The sequence below is a fragment of the Rosa rugosa genome, chromosome 5, assembly GCF_958449725.1.
Source record: "Rosa rugosa chromosome 5, drRosRugo1.1, whole genome shotgun sequence".
NCBI classification, from domain to species: domain Eukaryota; kingdom Viridiplantae; phylum Streptophyta; class Magnoliopsida; order Rosales; family Rosaceae; genus Rosa; species Rosa rugosa.
In genome coordinates, this window is record NC_084824.1 from 45,144,453 (window position 1) to 45,167,111 (window position 22,659).

The 22,659-nt window shown below is 37.1% G+C and overlaps 4 protein-coding genes and 1 pseudogene across 9 annotated transcripts; 2 read left to right on the forward strand and 3 right to left on the reverse strand.

The window, feature by feature from the left end:
- The first annotated feature begins 511 nt into the window (after positions 1–511).
- Positions 512–3,168, forward strand: LOC133711734 (uncharacterized). Its single transcript, XM_062137831.1, has 3 exons — positions 512–586; positions 1,723–2,199; positions 2,836–3,168. Exons 2-3 carry the CDS (start codon positions 1,876–1,878, stop codon positions 3,166–3,168), a joined length of 657 nt encoding a protein of 218 aa, XP_061993815.1. The 5' UTR covers positions 512–586; positions 1,723–1,875.
- Positions 3,138–8,666, forward strand: LOC133708288 (uncharacterized). Of its 2 annotated transcripts, XM_062133758.1 has the most exons (7): positions 3,138–3,597; positions 3,721–4,375; positions 4,475–5,155; positions 5,880–6,397; positions 6,505–6,983; positions 7,079–8,142; positions 8,409–8,666. In XM_062133758.1, exons 2-4 carry the CDS (start codon positions 4,079–4,081, stop codon positions 6,123–6,125), a joined length of 1,224 nt encoding a protein of 407 aa, XP_061989742.1. In that variant the 5' UTR covers positions 3,138–3,597; positions 3,721–4,078; the 3' UTR covers positions 6,126–6,397; positions 6,505–6,983; positions 7,079–8,142; positions 8,409–8,666. The 2 variants fall into 2 exon arrangements, with proteins under 2 accessions (XP_061989742.1, XP_061989743.1); XM_062133759.1 differs by lacking the exons at positions 5,880–6,397; positions 6,505–6,983; positions 7,079–8,142; positions 8,409–8,666 and adding an exon at positions 5,297–5,559.
- A 456-nt stretch (positions 8,667–9,122) lies between these two features.
- Positions 9,123–10,791, reverse strand: LOC133707942 (uncharacterized; annotated as a pseudogene).
- An 850-nt stretch (positions 10,792–11,641) lies between these two features.
- Positions 11,642–12,271, reverse strand: LOC133711735 (uncharacterized). The gene has a single exon (XM_062137832.1). The coding sequence runs from the start codon at positions 12,269–12,271 to the stop codon at positions 11,642–11,644; it is 630 nt and encodes a 209-aa protein (XP_061993816.1).
- A 983-nt stretch (positions 12,272–13,254) lies between these two features.
- LOC133713000 (uncharacterized) lies at positions 13,255–17,540 on the reverse strand. 5 transcript variants are annotated; one of them, XR_009847703.1, is made up of 6 exons: positions 17,400–17,540; positions 17,225–17,296; positions 15,696–15,775; positions 15,550–15,602; positions 14,477–14,806; positions 13,255–13,523 (listed from the first exon to the last, which is right to left on the reverse strand). XR_009847703.1 is itself a non-coding variant. In XM_062139124.1 (4 exons), the coding sequence occupies exons 3-4, from the start codon at positions 14,780–14,782 to the stop codon at positions 13,404–13,406; spliced, it is 426 nt and encodes a 141-aa protein (XP_061995108.1). In that variant the 5' UTR covers positions 14,783–14,806; positions 15,696–15,775; positions 16,958–17,067; the 3' UTR covers positions 13,255–13,403. The 5 variants fall into 5 exon arrangements, 1 of the variants encoding a protein (XP_061995108.1); XR_009847700.1 differs by having other exon boundaries at positions 15,550–15,596; positions 17,400–17,539; XR_009847701.1 differs by lacking the exon at positions 15,550–15,602 and having other exon boundaries at positions 17,400–17,539.
- Between the last annotated feature and the right edge of the window lie 5,119 nt (positions 17,541–22,659).

The following is a 22,659-nucleotide window of genomic DNA, read 5'->3' on the forward strand; positions in this document are numbered from 1 at the left end:
TTAAGGTGCAAGCAAACTCAGCAAAGCATGTGACGTGAATTTTTCCCTTTTTATAATCATAGACTTGACAGCTTGGCTTGGATCCATCTCTTCCAACTATTCAAACGTTGACTCACCTACCTTCACATATCGTACTCGTACTTGTTCTCATTTATCTTCAGGTCCTATATAACAGCTCGGTGATTAAGCTTTCCTTGCTCTCTTTCTTAGTTTCTTTGATATCTAAAGGCGAAAAATCGAGTTTTGTCAATTGTTTTCATTTGTCTTCTGATTCAAGTACGTGTCCCTTGCACACTTGTGGCTAGCGACCTTCTTTTAGTTTTACTTTGATTATTGCTCTACGCATTTCTCACAATATTCAAAAAAAGCCATAAAAAGGTATTGCATTTACATTGTTTCTACTAATTCATGATTTTATTGTTTTTTTTTTAATATGTTTTACAGAAAATTAGAATCTTCATCCTTTTGTTTTACCTTTGTTCTTGTGTTTTTTCACGATACAGATTTCGTTCGTACTCTATCCTATTTTAAGCTGAGAATTTGGAGGAACATATCTTCATTCATAGGTCATTACCAAACAACTAAGGTATGACTATGTCCTTTAATTTTCTTCTTCAATTTCATTTGCTTTCGTTTTCTTTTCTTTTCGTTTTCACTTTTGGAGCAGTAACTATTATACTATGTGTTTTAAATATGATCAATATTAAGAATACGTTTGGTGAGTTACTTGGAATAGATAATGAATCAAAGTCGATGAACTTGATAGAACTCTTGCTTCTTCTCTCATCAATCTTTCGGATGCAATCACACAATGAGACAGTGAATCTATATTGCTTGTTGCATGTGATTGATAGAGGTAGGGCTTGAATCCCTTATATAGGCATACAAGAATCAAGAACCTCCCAGGATAGAGCTTTCCTAAACCATGTTCTAATAGATACAATTATTCCCTTAATGAAATAGGTTTGCATTCCTTATGGTCTATGATTCCTAATCCTAAAATGGACATGCATATAGCTTTCCTAAACCATGTTCTACCAGATACAATTATTCCCTTAATGAAATAGGTTTGCATTCCTTATTGACTATGATTCCTAATCAATCTCACGATAGTTGAATAGAACTTGCTATACTTTCTTGGTTACTTTTTCAACTGGAGTATGACAAGTTAGACGAAGCTTAATTAAGCAATACAAAATCCACAATAAGTCTTACATTCTCCCACCGACTGTATATTATTTTAGTCAACAAGAATGTCATATGTACAGGTTAGGTATCCCAACTTGACATGGTTGGCGGTGAATGAACTCAATGGTTTAAGATTGTTGTTTTCATCTCTAATGGCTAGAAGCCTTACACAACTCAGACGTCTTCAGGTATCAGGATGTCAAATAATGGAAGATACAGTATCAATAGAAGAATCTGGTGACGAAATTGTAGACAACTTGTTTTGCCAGCTACAAATTCTGGAGCTAAAAGACCTTCCAAATCTCACTAATTTCTACTCAAGAAACTATAGTGAACTTTCAAATCCATCATCTGGGATACAACACTTTATTTTTTACAATAAGGTAACTAGCTAATACATTTTTTTCCTACTTTTGGCTAATACCTTGACATATTTTCTTTTCACATTTTAATTATTTTCAATATTCTCGATCAATTAGTTACATATTGCTTCTTCACGAGTCCATGATTAAGATGAATATCATTGATATGCAGGTAGAGTTTCCAAACTTGAAGAAGTTATCCATTGATGGCCTAGCAAAGTTGACGACGATATGGAACAATCAACTTTCTCTAGAGAGTTCAAAAAATATAGAGACAATTGAAATTGTTTTGTGTGACAGTTTGAAAAGTATTTTCCCAGTTTCAATGGCTAGAAATCTCAAGCAATTAAAAAGGCTGATAGTTAAGAGTTGTGGAGTGCAAGATATTGTTGCAAGAGAGGAGGGACTTCAAATAACACCTAAGTTTGTGTTTCCAAAAGTAACACAAGTGATTTTTAGAAATTTGTCCAACCTCATGAATTTCTATCCGGAGATGCATGTGTCAAGCTGGTCGTCACTCAATGAGTTGTGGGTGGTACAATGTGCTAAAGTCAACATGTTTCTCAAGGAAATCTCAAGCTTTCAAGGATATAGTGAGCCAGAACGTCTCAATGTTCTTATCCCACAGTCTCTCTTTTCAATTGAGAAGGTAAGAGTACGGACTTAATTTCTTTTTATTAAAAGTATTTATTTAAAATATATTATGTATTTATTTAAAATATATTATGACATATACCCTGATACCTCCTGGGCTATTGTCTTAGTATCTATAATGTTCCAAGATTTATTGGCATTGTGATTGGAATGTCACTAAAAAAGAGAGGTTCAGGGAAGAAAAACATGTTTATGCAATTAGGCAACAGAAAAAAAAAAATTTGAAAAAGAGCACAAAACTAGTCTTTTTGCATAAACATGAACCATGAGTCAAAACTTAAAAGTGCACATATATCCAAAAGGTTGGGCCCTTTTTGTTCTACTTTGGAGTTGGTTCAGCATTTTTTTATTTTTATTTTTGAAATCAAAGAGGCAGTATTGGAGAGATATATAACTAAATTCTAACTTTAACAAAAAATAAAAAAAGTGAGAGAGAGGAAAGATTTATTTATTTTTAGTTAGCATATTTTGTAATAAATAACAATATATACGCACACGTATATGCAGTCTCTTTCACGTCTTGAAAACAAGAATATTACAAAATGCTCTCTTAAGTACTAAAAAGTGAATCAGCACATCAAATTAACAACTGCTTAATTATAATCAAGTTCTCTGATCTTGTCTATTTCAGGATTCATTACCCAATTTGGAATGGTTGGCCGTGAATGCAATGGAGTTTTCAAATGGTCCACTCCCAGCAGCAGCGCAATTGTTTAGCAACCTAAAGCAACTTGAAGTTTGGTGTCCAGAGTCCAAGTCAGTTGTTTTCCTTGACAAATTACTCGTCCCAGAAGGCAACATCAGTAGTAGTGCAGTTGGGACCCAGCAGCAGCAGCAACTCACACATTTCAAAAAGTTGAGGCTTGTTCGAATGTACAAGCTGATGCATTTAGGCCAAGATGATGAGGAGGACAACTCACAATCAGCCCCCCCCCCCCCCCCCCCCGCATCCCAAATTTTCTGAACCTGGAAATTCTATTCGTGAATGCTTGTCACAGCTTAAGGAATCTCATATCATCCGCAATATCCTTCAACAATCTAACAGCTTTGCAAGTAATTAACTGCAAGGGATTGAAATACTTGATAACTCAATCTATGGCCAAATGTTTAATGCAACTTGTAACACTGGAAGTCGTGATGTGCCGAAGTCTGGTGGAAATAGTGGGAAGCAATGAAGATGACGATTTAAGTCATGAGATTACATTCAGGCGGTTGAAACATTTGAAACTATCTGGTCTACCAAGACTGCAAGGCTTTTGCTCGGGAAATTGCATTGCTAAATTCCTGTCCTTGGAAACTTCAACCATGAGCCACCGCCTCAAATTGAAGATTTTCGCAACTCATGACCAAACGCTACAGCTAACAAATGAAGAGGCAGACACAGATATCGACGGTGCGGCTAAGTCTTCGTTCAACATTCATGTTTAATGTTTTGTATTTTCCCAATACACACACACACACACACACTATCTATCTATGAAATGCTGATTTGCGACTATCTGTGTGATATTTCTAGAGAAGCTGATTGCTGAGGATGAAATGAATTCAGCAATACATGCAGACATACATGCAGTTGGCGATGGGATCCTCCCACATTTAAGAGGGTTGAACCTTTACGGGATGCGGAAGCTGATGAATCCTAGGGAGGATAGCTGGGGACCAGCATGCCCATATTTTCCAAATCTAGAATTTTTGAAGATAGATGACTGTGACAGCTTAAACGCCTTAAAGAACTTAAGATCATCCACAATATCCATCAAGAATCTAATAACTTTGCAAGTAAGTCGTTTAAAGGGATTGAAATACTTGATATCTTTCTCCATCGCCAAAAGTTTGATGCAAGCACAAACCTAGAAGTTCAGGATTGTGAGGAAATGATAGGAATAGTGGGGAGCAATGGACACAACCATTCTAGAAATGAGATTGAATTCAGGTTGTTGAAACATTTGGAACTTTCTGCTCTACCAAGTCTGAGAGGCTTCTGCTCAGCAACTCGCATTGCCAAATTCCCGTGCTTGAAAAATTTATCGATGAGAAGTTGTACTCAATTAGAGGCATTCATCTTTGACCCTACAGATAAAAGTAATACAATTGGCAAGGATATCAAAGACACCTACTTAAATGAAAACATTGAGATTGGAGTAGTGCAACAATTCCTTTTTGACAACAAGGTGAAATAATTGTTTAACTTTCTTTAACTATTCATTTATACCACATCTTCAAAGTTTCTTTATAGTTCCATACAATGATTAATATGCATTTTTAAACAGGTTGAATTTCCGAGGTTGAAGAGTTTGTCTATGGAGGGTCTAACAAAGTTGACCTCAATATGGCACAGTCAACTTTCTCTAAACTCCTTTAGTAGACTCAAAGACCTTCAAGTACATGGATGTGGAAATCTAATAAATATCTTTGTGCCCAGTACTTTGGGAAGATTGAATGCTCTTGAGACCTTATTGATAAAGGAGTGCAAGTCTGTACAAGTTGTATTTGAACTCGGAGGAATTGGTGTTAGAGGAATACATGACACGTTAGCAACAACTCAGCTGAGATCTTTTGACTTTGAAAATCTAGATTCGGTAGAAATTGATTCTTGTGAGAGTTTGAAAAACATTTTTCCAGTTTCGGTGGCTAGAAATCTCCACCAGTTAAAAAAGCTGATAGTGAAGAGTTGTGGAGTTCAGGAAATTGTCGCAAGGGAAGAGTCATTACAAACAACACCTCAGTTTGTGTTTCCAAAAATAAGAAATGTGATTTTTTGTGATATGTCCCAACTCACAAATTTCTACCCAGGAATACATGTGTCCAGTTGGCCATCACTTAATGAGTTGATGGTGGTACAATGTGCTAAAATCAAAGTGTTTGTTGCGAAAATCTCAAGTTTTGAAGGACATAATGAGTCGGAACGTCTCTGTGTTCTTCACCCGCAATCTCTCTTTTTAATTGAGAAGGTAAGAGTACGTACTTAATTTACACCTTCTTTTTATTAAAGTATTAATTTAAAATATATTATGACATATACCATGATACCTCCAAAACTTTTGAATCAGCATCTAAAATGTTCTAAGATTTATTGGCATTGTGATTGGCAGGTCACTAAAAAGAGAGGTTCAGGGAAGAAAATCTTGTTTATGCAATCAGGCAATAAAACAACAACAACAATAAAAAACACAAAACTAGTCTTTTTGCATAAGCATGAACCATGAGTCAAAACTTAAAAATGCACATATCCAAAAGGTTGGGCCTTTTTTGTTCCACTTTGGAGTTGGTTCATCTTTTTTGTTTTAATCAAAGAAGCAGTACTGGAGAGGTGTATAATTAAATTCTAACTGTAATAGAGAGAGAGAGAGAGAGAGAGAGGGTTGATTTATTTGTATTTAGCATATTTTGTAATATATAACAATACGCACACATATATGCAGTCTCTCTCACACCCTGAAAACAAGAATCTTACCAAAACCTCTCTTAAGTACTAAAAAGGTAATTAGCACATCAAACTAACAGCTGCTTAATTATAATCAAATTCTTTGATCTTGTCTATTTTAGGATTCATTTCCCAACTTGGAATGGTTGATCTATTGTTTAAAATCAGATATGTCAGCCTGAAGAGTATGTTATTTTTTTTTATGTAAAAGGCTAACTACATTGACATTTTCCATGAATTGTTTGCTACAGAATGGTTTGCCTAACTTTACAAGCTTGATGGTTCACCGATGTGATGGTTTAAATTTCTTACTGGTATCTTGCATGGCAAGAAGTCTTGTAAAACTCAAACATTTTGTGATATCTAAATGTCAAAGAATGGAAGCAGTATTGACAAAAGAACACAGTGAAGAAAACAAGGATGACATGTTTCCTGATTTAAAAGAACTGGAGCTAAAGGATCTTCCTCTGAATGTCAAAGAATGGAAGCAGTATTGACAAAAGAACACAGTGAAGAAAACAAGGATGACATGTTTCCTGATTTAAAAGAACTGGAGCTAAAGGATCTTCCTCATCTTGTTAGATTCTGCTCAGGAAATTATTTTGAATTTGCATCTATGGAGATATTGCAATTAGAAAAGTGTGCTAAATTGGAGACATTCATCTGTAATCCCTCGAGTAACAGTATTGCAAGCCAAAAAGAAATGGAAAGAGTGGACAAGAATGAGAACCTTGAGACAGTAGTACCATACTTTCTTTTTGACAAAAAGGTGAATTACATTAATCTGTTTCTATTTCTTTCATCTTGTATTTCCTACACAGTCACTTTAAAAAGCAACGGTTTCTTAACATTTCCTCAAAATGGATGTACATGCAGGTAGGGCTTCCAAGGTTGGAGAGATTGATTATCAATGAACTACCGAAGCTCACAACAATTTGGCACACCCAACTTGCTCCAAACTCTTTCCACAGACTGGAAGACGTTACAGTGCAACAATGCAATGGTCTTAAATATATTTTTCAAGTCTCCATCATAGCCGGTGTTTTTCAGCAGCTACAAAAGTTGATAGTAAAGGAATGTGTAGTGGAGGAAATAGTTCTCAGGAAGAGGGCGTAGAAAAATTAATGCCAGATCAGTTCTTCCCAGAGCTAACATGTTTGGAATTTACAAGTCTATTCCAACTTGAGAGATTCTATCTAAAGATGCCTGCTATCAACTGGCCACTAAAAACATTAGTGTTGTCTGATTGTCAAAAAGTGGATATCTTTACCGCGGAAGTTTCAGGCCTTCAGAAAACACATGACTTGGGGAATCTGCGTACTCGGGTTAAACAATATCCTGTTCTATTTGAGAAGGTAACTTATGCAAATATACATGAGCCCCCTGTACAATCTATAGCTCTTCCTGCTATACTGATACTAACATAACATTCGCATTGTTCATATTTCAGAGTTCATTTTCCAAACTGGAAGTTTTGACCTTCGGCCCCGCGAACATCTGGTACGGTCTACCTGCCCATGAGAAAGCTCTTTTTCCTGCTACCAGTACAGATGGGTCCCTTCCACATTTGAGAACGTTGAGGCTACATGGAATGGAGAAGTTTATGCGTCTCTGGGAGAACACCAAACCTGCAGCTGGCTCAGCTTTTCCAAAGATGGAAACTCTTGAGGTGAAGAATTCTGAATTGACTAATCTAGAGTTGTCTGGAATATCCTTCCGGAATCTAACAATTTTAGAAGTAACCTTTTTGTTTTTATTATTACTAGCCTTCCTGCACTCATGAGTAACATTTCAAATATGCGTAGCAAAAGAGGAAGGACAATACGCACGCGCCATTGCTCTTCCGGGCGTGTGTGTTTCAATTGCTCTGCAGCCATTTTCAAATCTTCAGGCCTCATGTTCTTCATGCTCTCTGATGCCATCTTCATCAACTCTGGATTAGCCATCATCTGCAATGCCATTCAAAAACACATTACAAACACTTAAAACTGAAAAAAGCCTACCACCAGCAATTGAAATACACACAGAATGTGCGTGATGACGCGGCAGAGACCGCTTCAAAGTGATGCGTTTTCATGAAATAAAGCTTTAAAACCCGGGGGAATATAGTAATTACGCATGCGAGCCCGAATATTCGACAGTTCTACGACACTTCGTTTTCCAATTCATTCCGAAACAGAAACAAAGAAAGAGGAGAAGAAGAAGAAGGACCTTTCTTTCTTACTTTAATTTTATTTATTTCAGATTTGGTGGGCGACCGGAGCTCCGACTTTCCTTGGTATCGAGACCCTTATTTTGTTGTGTTCCTCTCTACCTATTTAACTCCTGGAACCCTTTTTCCCTTTACCCAAAATTCTCGAATCCGTCTCGGTTGTTAGCGATCAAAGACCGCCAATTGCTTGGGAAGTCAAAATGTTCAACGAGATGAATATGATGGATCCAGAATTGATGAAACTCGCTTAGGAGCAGATGAGTCGGATGTCGCCGACCGATTTCACCAGGATGCAACAACAGGTCTCTTCTTCTTCTTCAAAGTTTCCATATTGTTTTCCTGATCCCGTTTCGGTTTTATTTTTCTCAATTGATCATGACCTGTGAATTCCGTTCAAAATCATCTTAACTTTTTTGTACGAGTTGGTTATTTGAGTTTCGTCTTTGTATTCTCTGGTCAATTGGTCTGTGAAAGTGTGAGAATTGCAGTACTTGAGCTTTGGGCATTGCTGGTGGTAGGCTTTTTTCAGTTTTAAGTGTTTGTAATGTGTTTTTGAATTGCATTGCAGATGATGGCTAATCCAGAGTTGATGAAGATGGCATCAGAGAGCATGAAGAACATGAGGCCTGAAGATTTGAAAATGGCTGCAGAGCAATTGAAACACACACGCCCGGAAGAGCAATGGCGCGTGCGTATTGTCCTTCCTCTTTTGCTACGCATATTTGAAATGTTACTCATGAGTGCAATATAATTTCTGTGTTACATATTACCTAACTCTTACCCCATACAGATATTATAAAATATTGTATATGTCTTTAGCAATCCATCAGTAAAAAACATAAATGGTTGGAACAAATATGTCTTTAGCAATCCATTGTACAGAAATGAGCGCTGGTATATACAAATATATATAATTTTAATGGTTGGAACCCAATCTACTTATTATTGAAATTGGTTAACTACCACAAAATAAAAACATATTTAAAGGAAAAGAAGCTTAAGAGTTCTTTTTGTTCCACTCTTTCAAAATAAGCTGACTGAGATAATAATGTTCATTTTTACTGATTTTCTCATGCACCAACCACATGAAAAATACAGAAACATGCTTCCTATGGCCCTCGTCTCTTTAGAACTTTTTCTTTTGTTGAGGGCGACGATCTGGTACCATTCCTACAAATAGAAAGAATTACACAAAGTTACAGGGTTATAATCCAAAAAAATTCAAACAAATATGTACATTTCTAATCAATAAAAATGTCAAAATACCTATGAAGACGATCTATCATTTGTGTTTGAATGAAGCAAAACTTCTTTAAATACGACATTCTTCGTAAATACGCCATCTTCACCAACTATGGATCCTTTTTTAACCAGAACTTTTGTGGTTGACTCCGATACTCCTCTCGACAATGCCACATATATATAATTGTCCATGACTAAAAACATGATCTGGGAGGTAAACACCTACATGTGGGATAGTCTGGCCTTGAGATTTGTTTATGGTCAAACAGAAGCTCAGTTTGACTGGAAATTGCTTTCTTGTTAGTTGAAATGGGAGCCCAGCATTTTCTGCACTTTTCAAAGGAATTCTAGGTAGAAAAACTCTAGTCCCAGCAAATTGTCCTGTTAGTATCTCAACATCAATCAGATTTTGGTACGAACCACGGCACAACAATCTAGTACCGTTACACAATCCCAATTTAGGGTCAATATTCCTCAAAAGCATGATTGGAGCACCTACTTTCAGAGTTAACTTGTGGGGTGGCAGCCCACCTGCGGTTATTGAGTTCAGAAACTCTGGTTGGTACAAATTTCTGATGTCATCTTCAACAGAGTCAAATGAGTACAATGTAATTTCTTCACCTGGAAACATATTGATTATCTTTTCATTCAACACGTCCACATCGTCGTTTATAGGAGTAATCAATGCTCTGTCCACCATGTATCTTGCATCATTTACATGATCACCCAAATTGGGGAAAACTTCATCAATAATTAGATTGATAGATTGGTCGCTTTCCCATGGAACCACCATGCATTCCGGTAATCTTATCATTTCGTCATTGATGACTTGTTCACTCCCATCGCCTACACGAAGAAGAAACTCTGCAAATTGGTGGTCATTTATGGATCTCATATTCTGTCTCAGTCTCAATATCTTTATCTGTGTCCAAAATGTTGATTTCACAATGGAGGCTTGAATGAGTTCAGACTTCGTTCCTTTAGGAATAACAGGGAGGACTTGACGAAAATCTCCCCCAAAAATCATTATCTTTCCACCAAATGGTAAGTCGACATCCATTATGTCTCTAAAAGTTCGATCAAGTGCTTCAAAGACATGTCGATGTGTCATAGGTGCCTCATCCCAAATAATTGCAGTCGAATCTTGTATCAGTTGTGCCAGAGCAGACTGTTTACTTATGGAACACATAGATGACACATCTACATTGAGTGGAATCTTAAATCTAGAGTGAGCTGTCCTCCCGCCGGGCAGTATATTTGCAGCTATTCCAGATGATGCTGTGGCTAAGACTATATGATTCGTTCTTCATATGTTTGCTAGCAATGCACGGTATAAATATGTCTTCCCAGTTCCACCAGGACCATCAACAAAAAATAATGCACTTCTTTTTCTCTGAACTGCATCCATGATCGTGTTAAAGGCGATCCTTTGGTCATCATTAAGGCGGTCAATTGCATCAATGTCTTCTTGAGAGATATGTACGGAAAGTTCGTCTTCAATACACCTTGGCATTCTTGAATTTTCTTCTGGCTCCGTTGTCATTTCAGGTAGGTCAAAATCTCTAATGTTCCTATTAAATTGTTCAAGTACTCCATTTAAATCTTGTAAGAGCCTGTTTCGGTTTGCAATATCACCAGATGAAGGATAATCTTCCACCATAAAAGGAAAAAATTCATCCCACAATGTTTGGACACCGATTGGCTCATTGTACACCAAAATTGTGACGAATAATCTCCTCAAAGTTGATGACATCCTAATTGCAGAGGCCTCCAACAAACATTGTCGGATACTATTGTCATTTTCTAGCAAACCTTGTTCCTTTGCTGATTGCTTGAAAGTTGGTTGTAGATGTAACACCCCAACCCGGATTAGAAAACTAATCCGAATTTAAGGAGTACTGGAATTATGCTAACCACCATCTATCCCTTATAACACCAATTGTAAACTAACCACACCGCCTCATAGATCTCCCCATACAGTGGACAAGGATCCCTCCTTTGATACCTTCGATCCCCCCTGTAATATGAGAGAGTTGGTTTCGGCGACGCATCGGTGAGAGGAGAGAAGGAGTTGAGAAAATTCTGGGCTTTTCTCCCAAATTCAATACCCCTCTCGACTCCTCTAGAACCTCCTCTTTCTCTAATCTTCCCTTATCCTCTAGATGCTTCGTTCTGATCCCCTCCTTTTAAACTCATTTCTTATCTAGTTATTTTCTTTTCTTTTGTCGGCAAACATAATAATACCACGTGTAGGCTTAGAGACCTACATCATACAACAATAGCAGTGAATTTCTTTGGCTTAGATACAATTCATTTAAATTTCTTTGGATACACGTTGATAAATCAATGGCAGCCAATTTCTCCATTTACTAGAAATAACTAATTTCATATTCGATTCTTTTATACACTTCTCAAATCTGTTAAGATAATAAAAAAAAATTTATTCCATTTTCTCGTGGTCTCCTGATTCTTTTTATTTGAGAAAGATATAATTACTTATTACTAAACAATCACATAATATGCCAGTAAAAATTATTTATTTCTAAAGTGTCTCAGGTATTACAGTAGAACACCATTAACAGTAAGTAAATCACGAAATGATCTTGGACCTCTGACATGATTAAGAAGGACACGCAGGTAAAATTTCTCACCTTCAGACGGTGAGACACTATATATTCGCCTAATAACCTTGTAGTTTCTCCTTCTTTTCACCCAAATTTTGTTGCTATTATCCCACCTGTAATGTTCAGGAATTTCTCGATACAAATATGCTCTTGCATCCTCATCCATTCGATTTATGGTGAAAAACTCAGTAAGCATTGACATTTGTGAGTGCTCATCTGCCAGAATATTCTCTACTGTTTCATCAACATTGAATGTTATCTGTTGCATGTTGGGAAGATGTATTTGTAATCGCTCTACTGTTGGATATATTCTGTTCATTGCAAATTTGAAGATCCTCCATAAAGCCTCTGGTGCACAGACCCACCTTGCATCAACAAATTGTCTAATTTCATCAAACTCTAGGTTTGATTGCAGCTCAAGTGCCACTCTGTCAGGACCTTTGTAGATATACTTATATAAGTACTTGACACTTTTTATGCTCCCACATATTTCAACATTGATGTGACAATTATACAGTAATAGCAACCATGGGTTGTAGGGAACCACCAAACTGTTATCCACCATCACATCTCCTCGTCTACGCAAAGGTACCGGTAAATGACTTGCTCATCTCCGATATATAGGATATGCATCATTCCCTTGCACAGTGAAATTTGCAAATGGTTTTGGGTAGCCTTTATTGCAACTCCCATTTTTCATACATGACTGCCTTAGGTTAAGAGTTCCACATGGACCATGAATCATATGTGTACACACTGCATCATAAAGTTGAGGCTCCTCGCCCTCATATGGTATTTCAGCTCTAACAATCACTACAAAAAAGAATTCATTTTGCCACGGCTTTGTGCCGTCGCGGAAAGTCTGATTGCCGTCGCAAAACACCAATGGCGACGGCTAGGCGACGGCAAATACACCGTTGTTGTTGGTGGCGTCGCCACTGGTCGTGGCTACGGCAAAACGCCGTCGCAACAAGATTTAGCTACGGCAACGAGCGTAGCAATCCATTGGTCGCTTATTAGGCGACGGCATGTAGCGACTGAAAACGCCGTCGCAAGTAACCTATTTGCTACCGCAGATGCCGTTGCTTGCAACAAACTATTTTTTCAAATATCTTTTTTTTCCAGAAATTTCCCTCCAAATTTTATTAGAAATAGGCTGGAAATTGATTTTCCCTCCATAATTGCGACGGCGTCATTGCCGTCGCCACCTCAAGTATTTTTCATATGAAGCTTTAGCGACAGCTAATGACCGTCGCAACTAATTGGCCACCCAATTTTTTTCAAACCAAAATGTTTTCTGCCGTTTTACACACCTAATCAAAAGATATAGTAAAACAATATAAAGCACCAAAACAATCATTTCAATCATAGTATCTCACAACTGAAATTATATAATCAAAAGATAAGTGCCAAGTTATACTTCATTACCAAGTACAAACCAAACCAACCACATTTCATATATAAGGCTTTGGTGGGGTGGTAAGGCTTTGGTCTCATATATAAGAGGTCAGGAGTTCGAGCCCCATCAAGGGTGGGAATGGGGTGGGGTTTTTTAAAAAAAAAAGAAAAAAAAAAAACATTACCAAGTACAAACCAAACCAACCACATTTCATAATTATAAGGTCCTACCATACTAGATAACTAAAAGGAAACATTGCCAAACTTAATATTGTTCAAAAGCATCCTTGACCACAATACTAGAGGGGCTTGGTAAGTACTGGAGCATGCTCAATTTCTTGATTACTAGTTGAATGTGGATGAACTCCTTCTCCTATGGACTCCCTTCTAACTTCATGGCCACTGGTTGCATCTTGAACCTATCACATAATGCACAAGTATACAAATATCAAACCGGATTCACATGAAAATGAAACATGAATAGATCGGATACTATCACATGTAGTTTGAATTCAAAATCTGGGATTTTATCCTAATACTGATAAGAATCAGCTGTTACATATAAATCTCAAGTCATATAATTGTGTAAGGTCTATTATCAACAGCCTTTTAGTAATGAACCCAATGTGTAGCATTGAACAACCTGCAAGTAATCTGGACTGTTTTTTTTTTTCCCCCTTCTCCATTTTTAATCGAAAACAGAAAGTGTCAGAAACATGTATTTGTTATTTGTTAAAGAACTGCTGCATGAATGTTATCCTCATGATATTAGTTACAGAACATGATGATTTTGGCTACAGAACATGATGGTTTTGGCTTACTCCATACTCATATAACATGCATTTGTTATGAAACATTTGACACGTAATAGATGATACAAAATCATTGAAGCACACAAACACAACTTCCCTTTCTTTCTTCAAAACTGGAAAAAAAAAAAAAAACAATTCAACTTGCAGCAAGAGTTTCATCAACTGTCATACAATAAACGAAATTGAAATGATATTAGACTCATACTTTTATCCTCTCAGCCATATCAAAAAGCTAAAGCTAACATAGTTTGTTCATAAACTCAAAATCAACAACCAAAACTGCAACTAAGTCTGCAACCTATCTGAGCTAGCAATCAGCCATATCAAAAAGCTAAAGCTAACATAGTTTGTTCATAAACTCAAAATCAACAACCAAAACTGCAACTAAGTCTGCAATCTATCTGAGCTAGCAATCTCAATATCTACACAGATCGTTTTATACACATTCAATATTTACATAATCATGCATATATATACACAAACATGTATATAAACAAATTTGTCGAAGATAAAAATAGTCAACTGTTGTAACAAATAATATTATGGATTTGTGTACCAACCTGTCCACATGGATTTCTGTTTTGCCCATCATTGCTCTCTAAAAAGTTAATCCGAGCTTGAAGCATATCTAATTGGTCCTGCATCTTCCTTGTGAAAGCCTCTTTCACTTTCTCTGTAACCTCTTCAGTTATTTTCTGTATGAGGTCATTGGTGTTATGAGAAGGCATTGATTCCTGTGGATACACCAAACTACGAGGCACGGTAGAACCATAGGTACGACAATAACCATGACCATCTTCCCCAAGCAATTCATGGAATATTCGATCTTTTACAGCCCTAAGTTCTCGCTGGTCCTCAGGTTCCATTAGCAATTTCTTGTCATATTCCTCCTACATGAAAGTACTGATCAATTAGCTTGGAAAAGATTAAAAAAATAACTGAAATTCTTAATATAAGATATAAGAAGCTAAACATACAGTGACTTGGGCAACATCTGCATTAGATATGATGCAGTAGGAGTTTGTGACTAGATACAATTAGATATGAAATGAACTACTTATCAATCTCATAATTCTAGACTTTTTGTTTTCATTTTTTGAAGTTATACATGTCTTCGTTGCTGCCATGGGTGAAGTTAAAAGCAATTGAGAGCTTTTATTTTGCTACGAGATAATTAAAAATAAAACTTTTGGCTACTTGTGGTGGTGGCGTTAGCACTTAGCAGATAAGAAATGGAATCATGCACTAGCCAAATATAATGGCTTCTTGTCAAAATCTTCTGGACTCTTGTTTGCATAAATGAAATTTTGTCATGCAGCGGTGGCTTTTGGGATTTATCATGAGGTTTTAATCAATTGTAATCAAAAGTGAACAAGACAAAAGCTCAAATCTTGAGGTCTGGAGTGCAGGAACAAAACAAAAATGTTGTAATGGACTCAAATGATATTAATTGACTAACAACTTTAATTGCTTGGGTAATCCTGATATATGCATAAGTTCGAATTTATGAATCATAAATTGACTAACAACTTGACATATTTATGGACCAACACTAACATTTCTGCAAAGCAACCAAAAAAAATCATATCAAGAAGAATTGAGCATGCAGATCTGGGAAATGAGATTCACTAACAGCAGAGACTGATTTGTTGAGGCAATATTTCTGTGCTTCTCTCTAAACTACTCCTTATTCAAAACCAAAACAAAATGCCAGCAAAATAAATTCACAAAAAAAAAAAAAAGTAAAATTTTCAAACTTAACCAAGAGGGATCGCTTACCTTTGAGATCAGTTCTCAAGCAGACTCGAGCAATATTTTAGTCCAAGAGTTGCAGCAACAGATGCAAAGAGAGTGATACCCTGCATGAGCAAGCATAATAAGTAGAGAATCTAAGGATATACAAAGAACAGAAACAGGGCTGAGAAACAGTAATTCATTATGAACAATGTGCACACAATTTTGCATGTCCAACATAGTATGGTGAATGTTGTGGACTTCAGTTCAAACGTTTTTCTACAAATTCAATACACACCCCATGATGCAGTTACAATGAAAGATATTAAAAGATGCATAGATTGCTGTAGTTGTTGGAAGTTAATGCTGAGTTTCTTATTGACCTTATGCTAGATAAGACGCACCTGGGTTTTCAATTGCAGGACTCAAACTTTAATCTGATATATGCATAAATTGCCTTATGAATTTATGAATCTGTTCCTGATATATGCATAAGTTCGAATTTATGTTTAAATTGCGTTGAATGTTTAGCTGAAAGTGAATAACTTAGTTTCGTTGATGATATATTTTTTTTTGTGTATGGAGAAAGAAGTAAGGAATCTGACTTCAATAGATTGTGAACAAATGTTTACTGTTTATCTTTTTGTTTCTACCTTTTTGATGTGGTTACAAGTGTTAATTTTTGTATAGACAAATTTAGTTTTATCAAAAAATTTATTCAATATATAGTCATGTTTAATTTATAGATTGTACATTGATTTGCAGATTATAAAGCATAATCGTTTAAAGATTTTAAGTCATTTATCTTTTTTTTTATACAGTTATGGCCTCAAAGATGAGATGCAGCAGAACAAAAAAATTGCTACAACAAGGTCATGCTGAAAATTATAATAATCAAAAGAGAATGCAAGAAATCTATAATCATCAGAATTTTGTTTCCAGTACAGTTCAAAGTGAAGGTTCTGTTTCTAAGAGAGGTCAACATTCTGAGGTTAAATCAAGGACATCAAGACGTGGTGAGTGTGTGTATTATCAAATTTTAAATGTTCATTCAAATGAATAATTTGAAGACAATCTGTTTATTATTTAGATATTCAAAGTAAACTAATATTGTTTAAATTTGGTTGCAGCATTTGAGTTAGCAATGACATAACAGAATCAATGTCTAGAGAGTCAGTATAGTTCTGTATGTCAAAATGTGAATATGTCTGAACATCGGAACAAACGATTTAGAGGTGAGTTTGTTCAGTGATATAAATCTGTATCTTTGTACTACATAGAAATTAAATAAAGACGAAGAAGTTTACCACTCAATATGCTTGTGCAATGACGCATTCAAGCAGAGAGTTGGTTGAATATTTCTTGTGTACTTCAGCTTGTCCCCTTGGGGATCTTTTCAGTTTACACAAAATTAACCAGTCCATAAGGCACTATTGAAACATTTTTACCCCATAAGATGAACTATGCTGTACATTATGAATGAAATTCATTACAAAAAAGAAGAAGAGTTCAGACTGCAGGAGGTCTAACAATAGCATTTACAAAATTCAACACATGTATAAAAGGGAACACACCTTCCAGAAAAATGATTATAACCCCCACCCTCACTGTAATGAGACTTTCCCTTCACCACATCAAAAACCGACCTGATCAAAAAATACGAATTAGTTTCTAGGAATCACCAAGTCTAAGTTCACAGATAATTAGTAATCATATACACATCTGAACAGAGAGAAAGTAAAAAGGTACCCCAATTCCTAACAAGACTGGCAAACTTTGATCAGTCCCATTATACAAAGCCAATTCTTCAACAGTGAACAATCTCTGCAAATATTAGCATCATCTAGATTATATATCCAAATATTCCAATGCAAACCAAAGTTACATAACAAATCAAATATACACTATTTTTGTTAGTGCGCAAAGCCCAGAAAAACAAATATCCCATTTGATTTGTTGAAATAAAAGACCACTTCCCTGGAGTAAACCCAAGCCAAATCGAATCTTGGTTTTGATTAATTAGCTCCCAAAACAGGAAAAGAAGTGAGCTTTGAGCTTCTGATCTGTTTTGAGAGTGGAGATCGACAACATGCAGTCCACAAAGTGAGAGACGAACATATCTGATTGATTTCTGGGTATTAGAGTTTAGGATCTGAGCAATGGAGGAAGAAGAAAAATAGGAAGGAGGTGGAGCTGAACTAGCAGATGTCGACTTCGCGGATTGCTATGGTTGACTTCGTTGTCGGGACTGGATGGAGGGAGCGGGAAATAGCAGATGGAGGGAGCGGGAACAAGAACAATGTTCATGAACCCAAAGTTTTTGCTGACATGTTTAATTTTGGCACATATATTCACCCAAAAGTCAAAAAAAAAAAAACAAAACAAAATGTATAAAAGGAAAATACACGACGGCACATTCTACCGTAGTTAAAAGTAGAGAAATTTAGCGACGGAAAAAATATGCCGTAGCAATTGAAGGCACATTTATGCGACGACGACGCCATGCCGTGGCAAATAATTTTTCTCTTTGCGACGCGGCATTTGCCGTAGCAAATTTTTGATCAATGGCGACGACATTCTGACGCCGACGCTAACTGGTGAAGCTAAATGAATTGTTTTTTGTAGTGAATGCGATCATATTCATCAGGGTTATTAAGCTTGTCATTTTCTTCTAACATAATCAGCATATATATGAACATGTGGTAGGCCCCGTTTTTGAAATTCAACAACGAAAGCATGTGCAGCCACTTTTCCCAGCACCCCCTTGTTGATGATGTCTTCTTTTAATTGCTCAAACTTGGCATGAAATACCCTGGTGACTAAATCAGGACGGTCTTGTGGTATTTGTCCAAGGAGTAGTTCATTTCTAACTTCTTCCCAATTGGGGTTACAGGTCATGGTGATAAAAAGATCCGGCCTACCATATTTTTGAACCAAAGCCATTGCATCTTGATATCGTTGGTACATGTCACGTGGGCTTCCAATAAACGATGATGGCAGAATTGTTCTACGACCAACGTTACCTGTAATGTATCAAATTACATTTAATTTGTCTTTCTACAACTATAAATAAAATGACGCTAATTATAAGATCTTAACATCAATCCAATACTAAATCAAACCTGCATCATTTTCTCCTGCATGTAGAGAGTCTTGAAGTCCTAGACGAAATTCTCTCCGAAATTTTTCTTGATTACTACGAAGCCATCTGAGCTTCTGTGATTCAATCTTTATTTACATAATTATCTACAACATACTGTTGTAAGAGGCATCCTCCTCGATGTAGAGGATTTTCATGACCTTGACGCATCTATAAAATCAAGATTTTAAGCATGCATTTTAATGCCATATTTTTAGTGATAGAAAATTTAAAGTAAATAGAGTAACCAACCTGTAACATATATGCGTAGTAGTCGCAACATGACATTGGTCTTCCATTATTTCCATGAGTATTAATGTCCCATCCATATGTTCATTAAGGCAATAATAACGGATACTGCATGGGGTCATAATATCCAACTGAGTCTTTGACATTCCAAAGTTGTCCACTAATTGTTTGAACAATAAAATCTCTCCCATTTGGATTGATGTCGTCACCCCCTACTATAATAGCAGCAACTTGTGATGCAGATGGCAAATTATACTGACGGCGGTCGGAAGACTGCTCTCTGATTATGAGTCTGCAATTGGGCAAATCTTTGTTAAACAGCGACAAGCGTGGCCCGTGGCCCACCATTGTACTGATACTGTCCCAACTTAACCACCCAATAGGTGTTGGGTTTTAATCACAAAAGGCCTCGGTACAATTGGGTGTGATCCACCCACTTATAAGTTATATTTTATTTGTCACTTTTCCAATGTGGGATCTTTCCTCTCCAACACGCCCCCTCACGTGCAACCTAACTCTAGGTATGCACGTGGAATTAATTGACAAACCCAATTCCACATTGGAAATCGGGTCACAAGTCCCACATTAGAGACTTGATCAATCATATAACAATCCAAGGCCCACATCGGACACTTGGCAATAATCCAATCGGAAACTTCCGATGGCCAATTTAATGAACCCAAACTAGGTCCATGATTGGAGAGGAGATTGGTGAATCAATTAATGAATGAACCCATATCCGGGTCCATGATGGCGACGGATTGAAGAGCGACCCGCTCTGATACCATGTTAAACAGCGACAAGCGTGGCCCGTGGCCCACTATTGTACCGATACTGTCCCAACTTAACCACCCGATAGGTGTTGGGTTTTAATCACAAAAGGTCTCGGTACAATTGGGTGTGATTCACCCACTTATAAGTTATATTATATTTTGTCACTTATCCAATGTGGGATCTATCCTCTCCAACACGCCCCCTCACGTGCAACCTAACTCTAGGTCTGCACGTGAAATTAATTAACAATCCAATTCCCACATTGGAAATTGGGACACAAGTCTCATATTGGAGACTTGGCCAATATAACAATCCAAGGCCCACATCGGACACTTGGTAACAATCCAATCGGAATTTTCCGATGGCAATATAAGGAACCCAAATTCGGGCTCATGACAATTGGAGACGCAATTGGAGAGAAACCCGCTCTGATACCATGATAAAGTAATCTGGGGTTCACATCCAAAACCAATTGGCCATGGATGGAGTGGCCCAAACTCTTATAAACTCATAGGCAATGTCCCATTTTTCCCATGTGGGATGTATATATTCTCAACACGCCCCCACACGTGTGGCGAATTTTCAAGCCATACACGTGGACAACTTTGGGTGACGTGGAGCCCGTGTGGCTGCGAGGTATGCACACGTGGGTAACCCGCTCTGATACCATGTTAAACAGCGACAAGCATGGCCCGTGGCCCACCATTGTACCGATACTGTCCCAACTTAACCACCCGATAGGTGTTGGGTTTTAATCACAAAATGCCTCGGTACAATTGGGTGTGATCCACCCACTTATAAGTTATATTTTATTTGTCACTTTTCCAATGTGAAATATTTCCTCTCCAACACGCCCCCTCACGTGCAACCTAACTCTAGGTATGCACGTGGAATTAATTGACAAACCCAATTCCACATTGGAAATCAGGTCACAAGTCCCACATTAGAGACTTGACCAATCATATAACAATCCAAGGCCCACATCGGACACTTGGCAATAATCCAATCGGAAACTTCCGATGGCCAATTTAATGAACCCAAACTAGGTCCATGATTGGAGAGGAGATTGGTGAATCAATTAATGAATGAACTCATATCCGGGTCCATGATGGCGACGGATTGAAGAGCGACCCGCTCTGATACCATGTTAAACAGCGACAAGCGTGGCCCATGGCCCACCATTGTACCGATACTGTCCCAACTTAACCACCCGATAGGTGTTGGGTTTTAATCACAAAAGGCCTCGGTACAATTGGGTGTGATCCACCCACTTATAAGTTATATTTTATTTGTCACTTTCCAATGTGGGATCTTTCCTCTCCAACAATCTTGACGTTGTCCGAGACTTCGAAATGTTTGAACAAATGGATTGTGTTGATTAAGAATTTGTTGTATCTTTTCAACCATTCCCCTCTCCAAAACTTCGCTTTCAGACAATCTATTCTCAAGTTCATGCTCAGTGTCGTATATATAAGCCTGTAGATATCAAGGTCTTCTCCCGTCAATTGGTAACAGACCACTAATTTTATGATATATAGAACCTTGTGCACGAAACGTATAAGGTCCACGGCCTTGGATATTAATTATTTCATCAACATGTACGCCCATTGAAGTGAATGCAAACACATTGTTGTAGGCCCTAATATTTTGTCTGAATTTTCTGCCCTCATCAGTTTGATCATAAAAGAGGTGAACCATTTCTGGGGGAGACTGTATTAGTGGTAGAACAATATTCCCTTTCAAGCAACACAAACTAAAGGTCTCTCGATCAAACAACAATGCATTGCAGTATGGGCATGTTTTTAGTGGGGGCAATTGACAATCATGGACACCCATTTCCTCATGAAAATCGCTAGCAGAATTATTATTTATGTGTATTGTCCTTCCTCTTTCTTCTTTCTTCTTTCTTCTTTCTTCTTTCTTCTTTCTTCTTTCTTCATCTTATGCAGGTAAGAAAGTTAGTTGTGAAGTGATTCTCTTAGGTAAATTCATTGCTTGGTATTGATGTCTGTGTTGGCCGATTCCCTCCTCATGCTATAATAGATATAATTATTAGATGTAATCATGCTAGGCATTTAATTATGTTGGACATATGCTCATTATGGGTTGGACTTTAGAGAAAAGAAAAAGAAGAAACAGACATGTTGTCTGAGAGAAAGGAAAGAGAAAAGCAAGCATGCGGCAGAAAAGAACAAAAGAAAGCAAGCTTCATGGCAGAAAAGAAGGTGTGCTGCCGGCACCTTGTGATTCCTTTCACAATCCTTCATAAGGAGCTGGAGAAAGAGAAACCAAGAAGTTCCTATCATTCTCAAATTCGGCAGAATAGAGAGAGAGAAAAGATAGAGAGAGCTAGAGACAGAGAGTTGTAAAAGGAGAGAAAGAAAGTCCTGCTTTTACAATATCCTTGTGAGAGTGTATCCAAGAGTGTTTCTCTTGAGAGTTTTTCCTCTAGTGTTCTAGAGAGATTGGTGATTGTAATCCCATTTTCATAGTGGAAGTTTTTCGGAGTTTGTCCCGTGGTTTTTTCCCTTCACCTTGAAGGGTTTCCACGTTAAATTTGGTGTCTCTTTGTTGCTCTTTATTTGCTATATTGCTGCGTACTCTGTTAACAATCCCAACAGTCTGCTCAAGGAAAAAGTAGTGCTATGAACTACAATGAAGGGAAAATGCAGGCCGCCTTTTCTTTGGCAACTTGCAAAAGTGCATAAAAATCTTAGTCATTTCACTGTTTGATTGGAGATTAACATAGCCTTCATCAAGTCCATTGAAATATCAACTTATATCTCTCAAGGTCAGTAAAGTTCTGATATATTTCTGTTAAAAATTCAACTCTTTTGTGATTATTTC

Bases quoted from the DNA above. Each gene is read 5' to 3' on its own strand.
- LOC133711734 (XM_062137831.1), top strand. From the start codon at position 1,876: ATGGCTAGAAATCTCAAGCAATTAAAAAGGCTGATAGTTAAGAGTTGT. The intron at 2,200-2,835 runs GTAAGAGTACGG...TGTCTATTTCAG, and splicing joins CTCTCTTTTCAATTGAGAAG to GATTCATTACCCAATTTGGA.
- LOC133708288 (XM_062133758.1), top strand. From the start codon at position 4,079: ATGATAGGAATAGTGGGGAGCAATGGACACAACCATTCTAGAAATGAG. The intron at 4,376-4,474 runs GTGAAATAATTG...ATTTTTAAACAG, and splicing joins AATTCCTTTTTGACAACAAG to GTTGAATTTCCGAGGTTGAA. The intron at 5,156-5,879 runs GTAAGAGTACGT...TGTTTGCTACAG, and splicing joins CTCTCTTTTTAATTGAGAAG to AATGGTTTGCCTAACTTTAC.
- LOC133711735 (XM_062137832.1), bottom strand. From the start codon at position 12,271: ATGGTGGATAACAGTTTGGTGGTTCCCTACAACCCATGGTTGCTATTA.
- LOC133713000 (XM_062139124.1), bottom strand. From the start codon at position 14,782: ATGGAACCTGAGGACCAGCGAGAACTTAGGGCTGTAAAAGATCGAATA. The intron at 13,524-14,476 runs GTTGGTACACAA...ATTATGTGATAG, and splicing joins ACAGAAATCCATGTGGACAG to GTTCAAGATGCAACCAGTGG.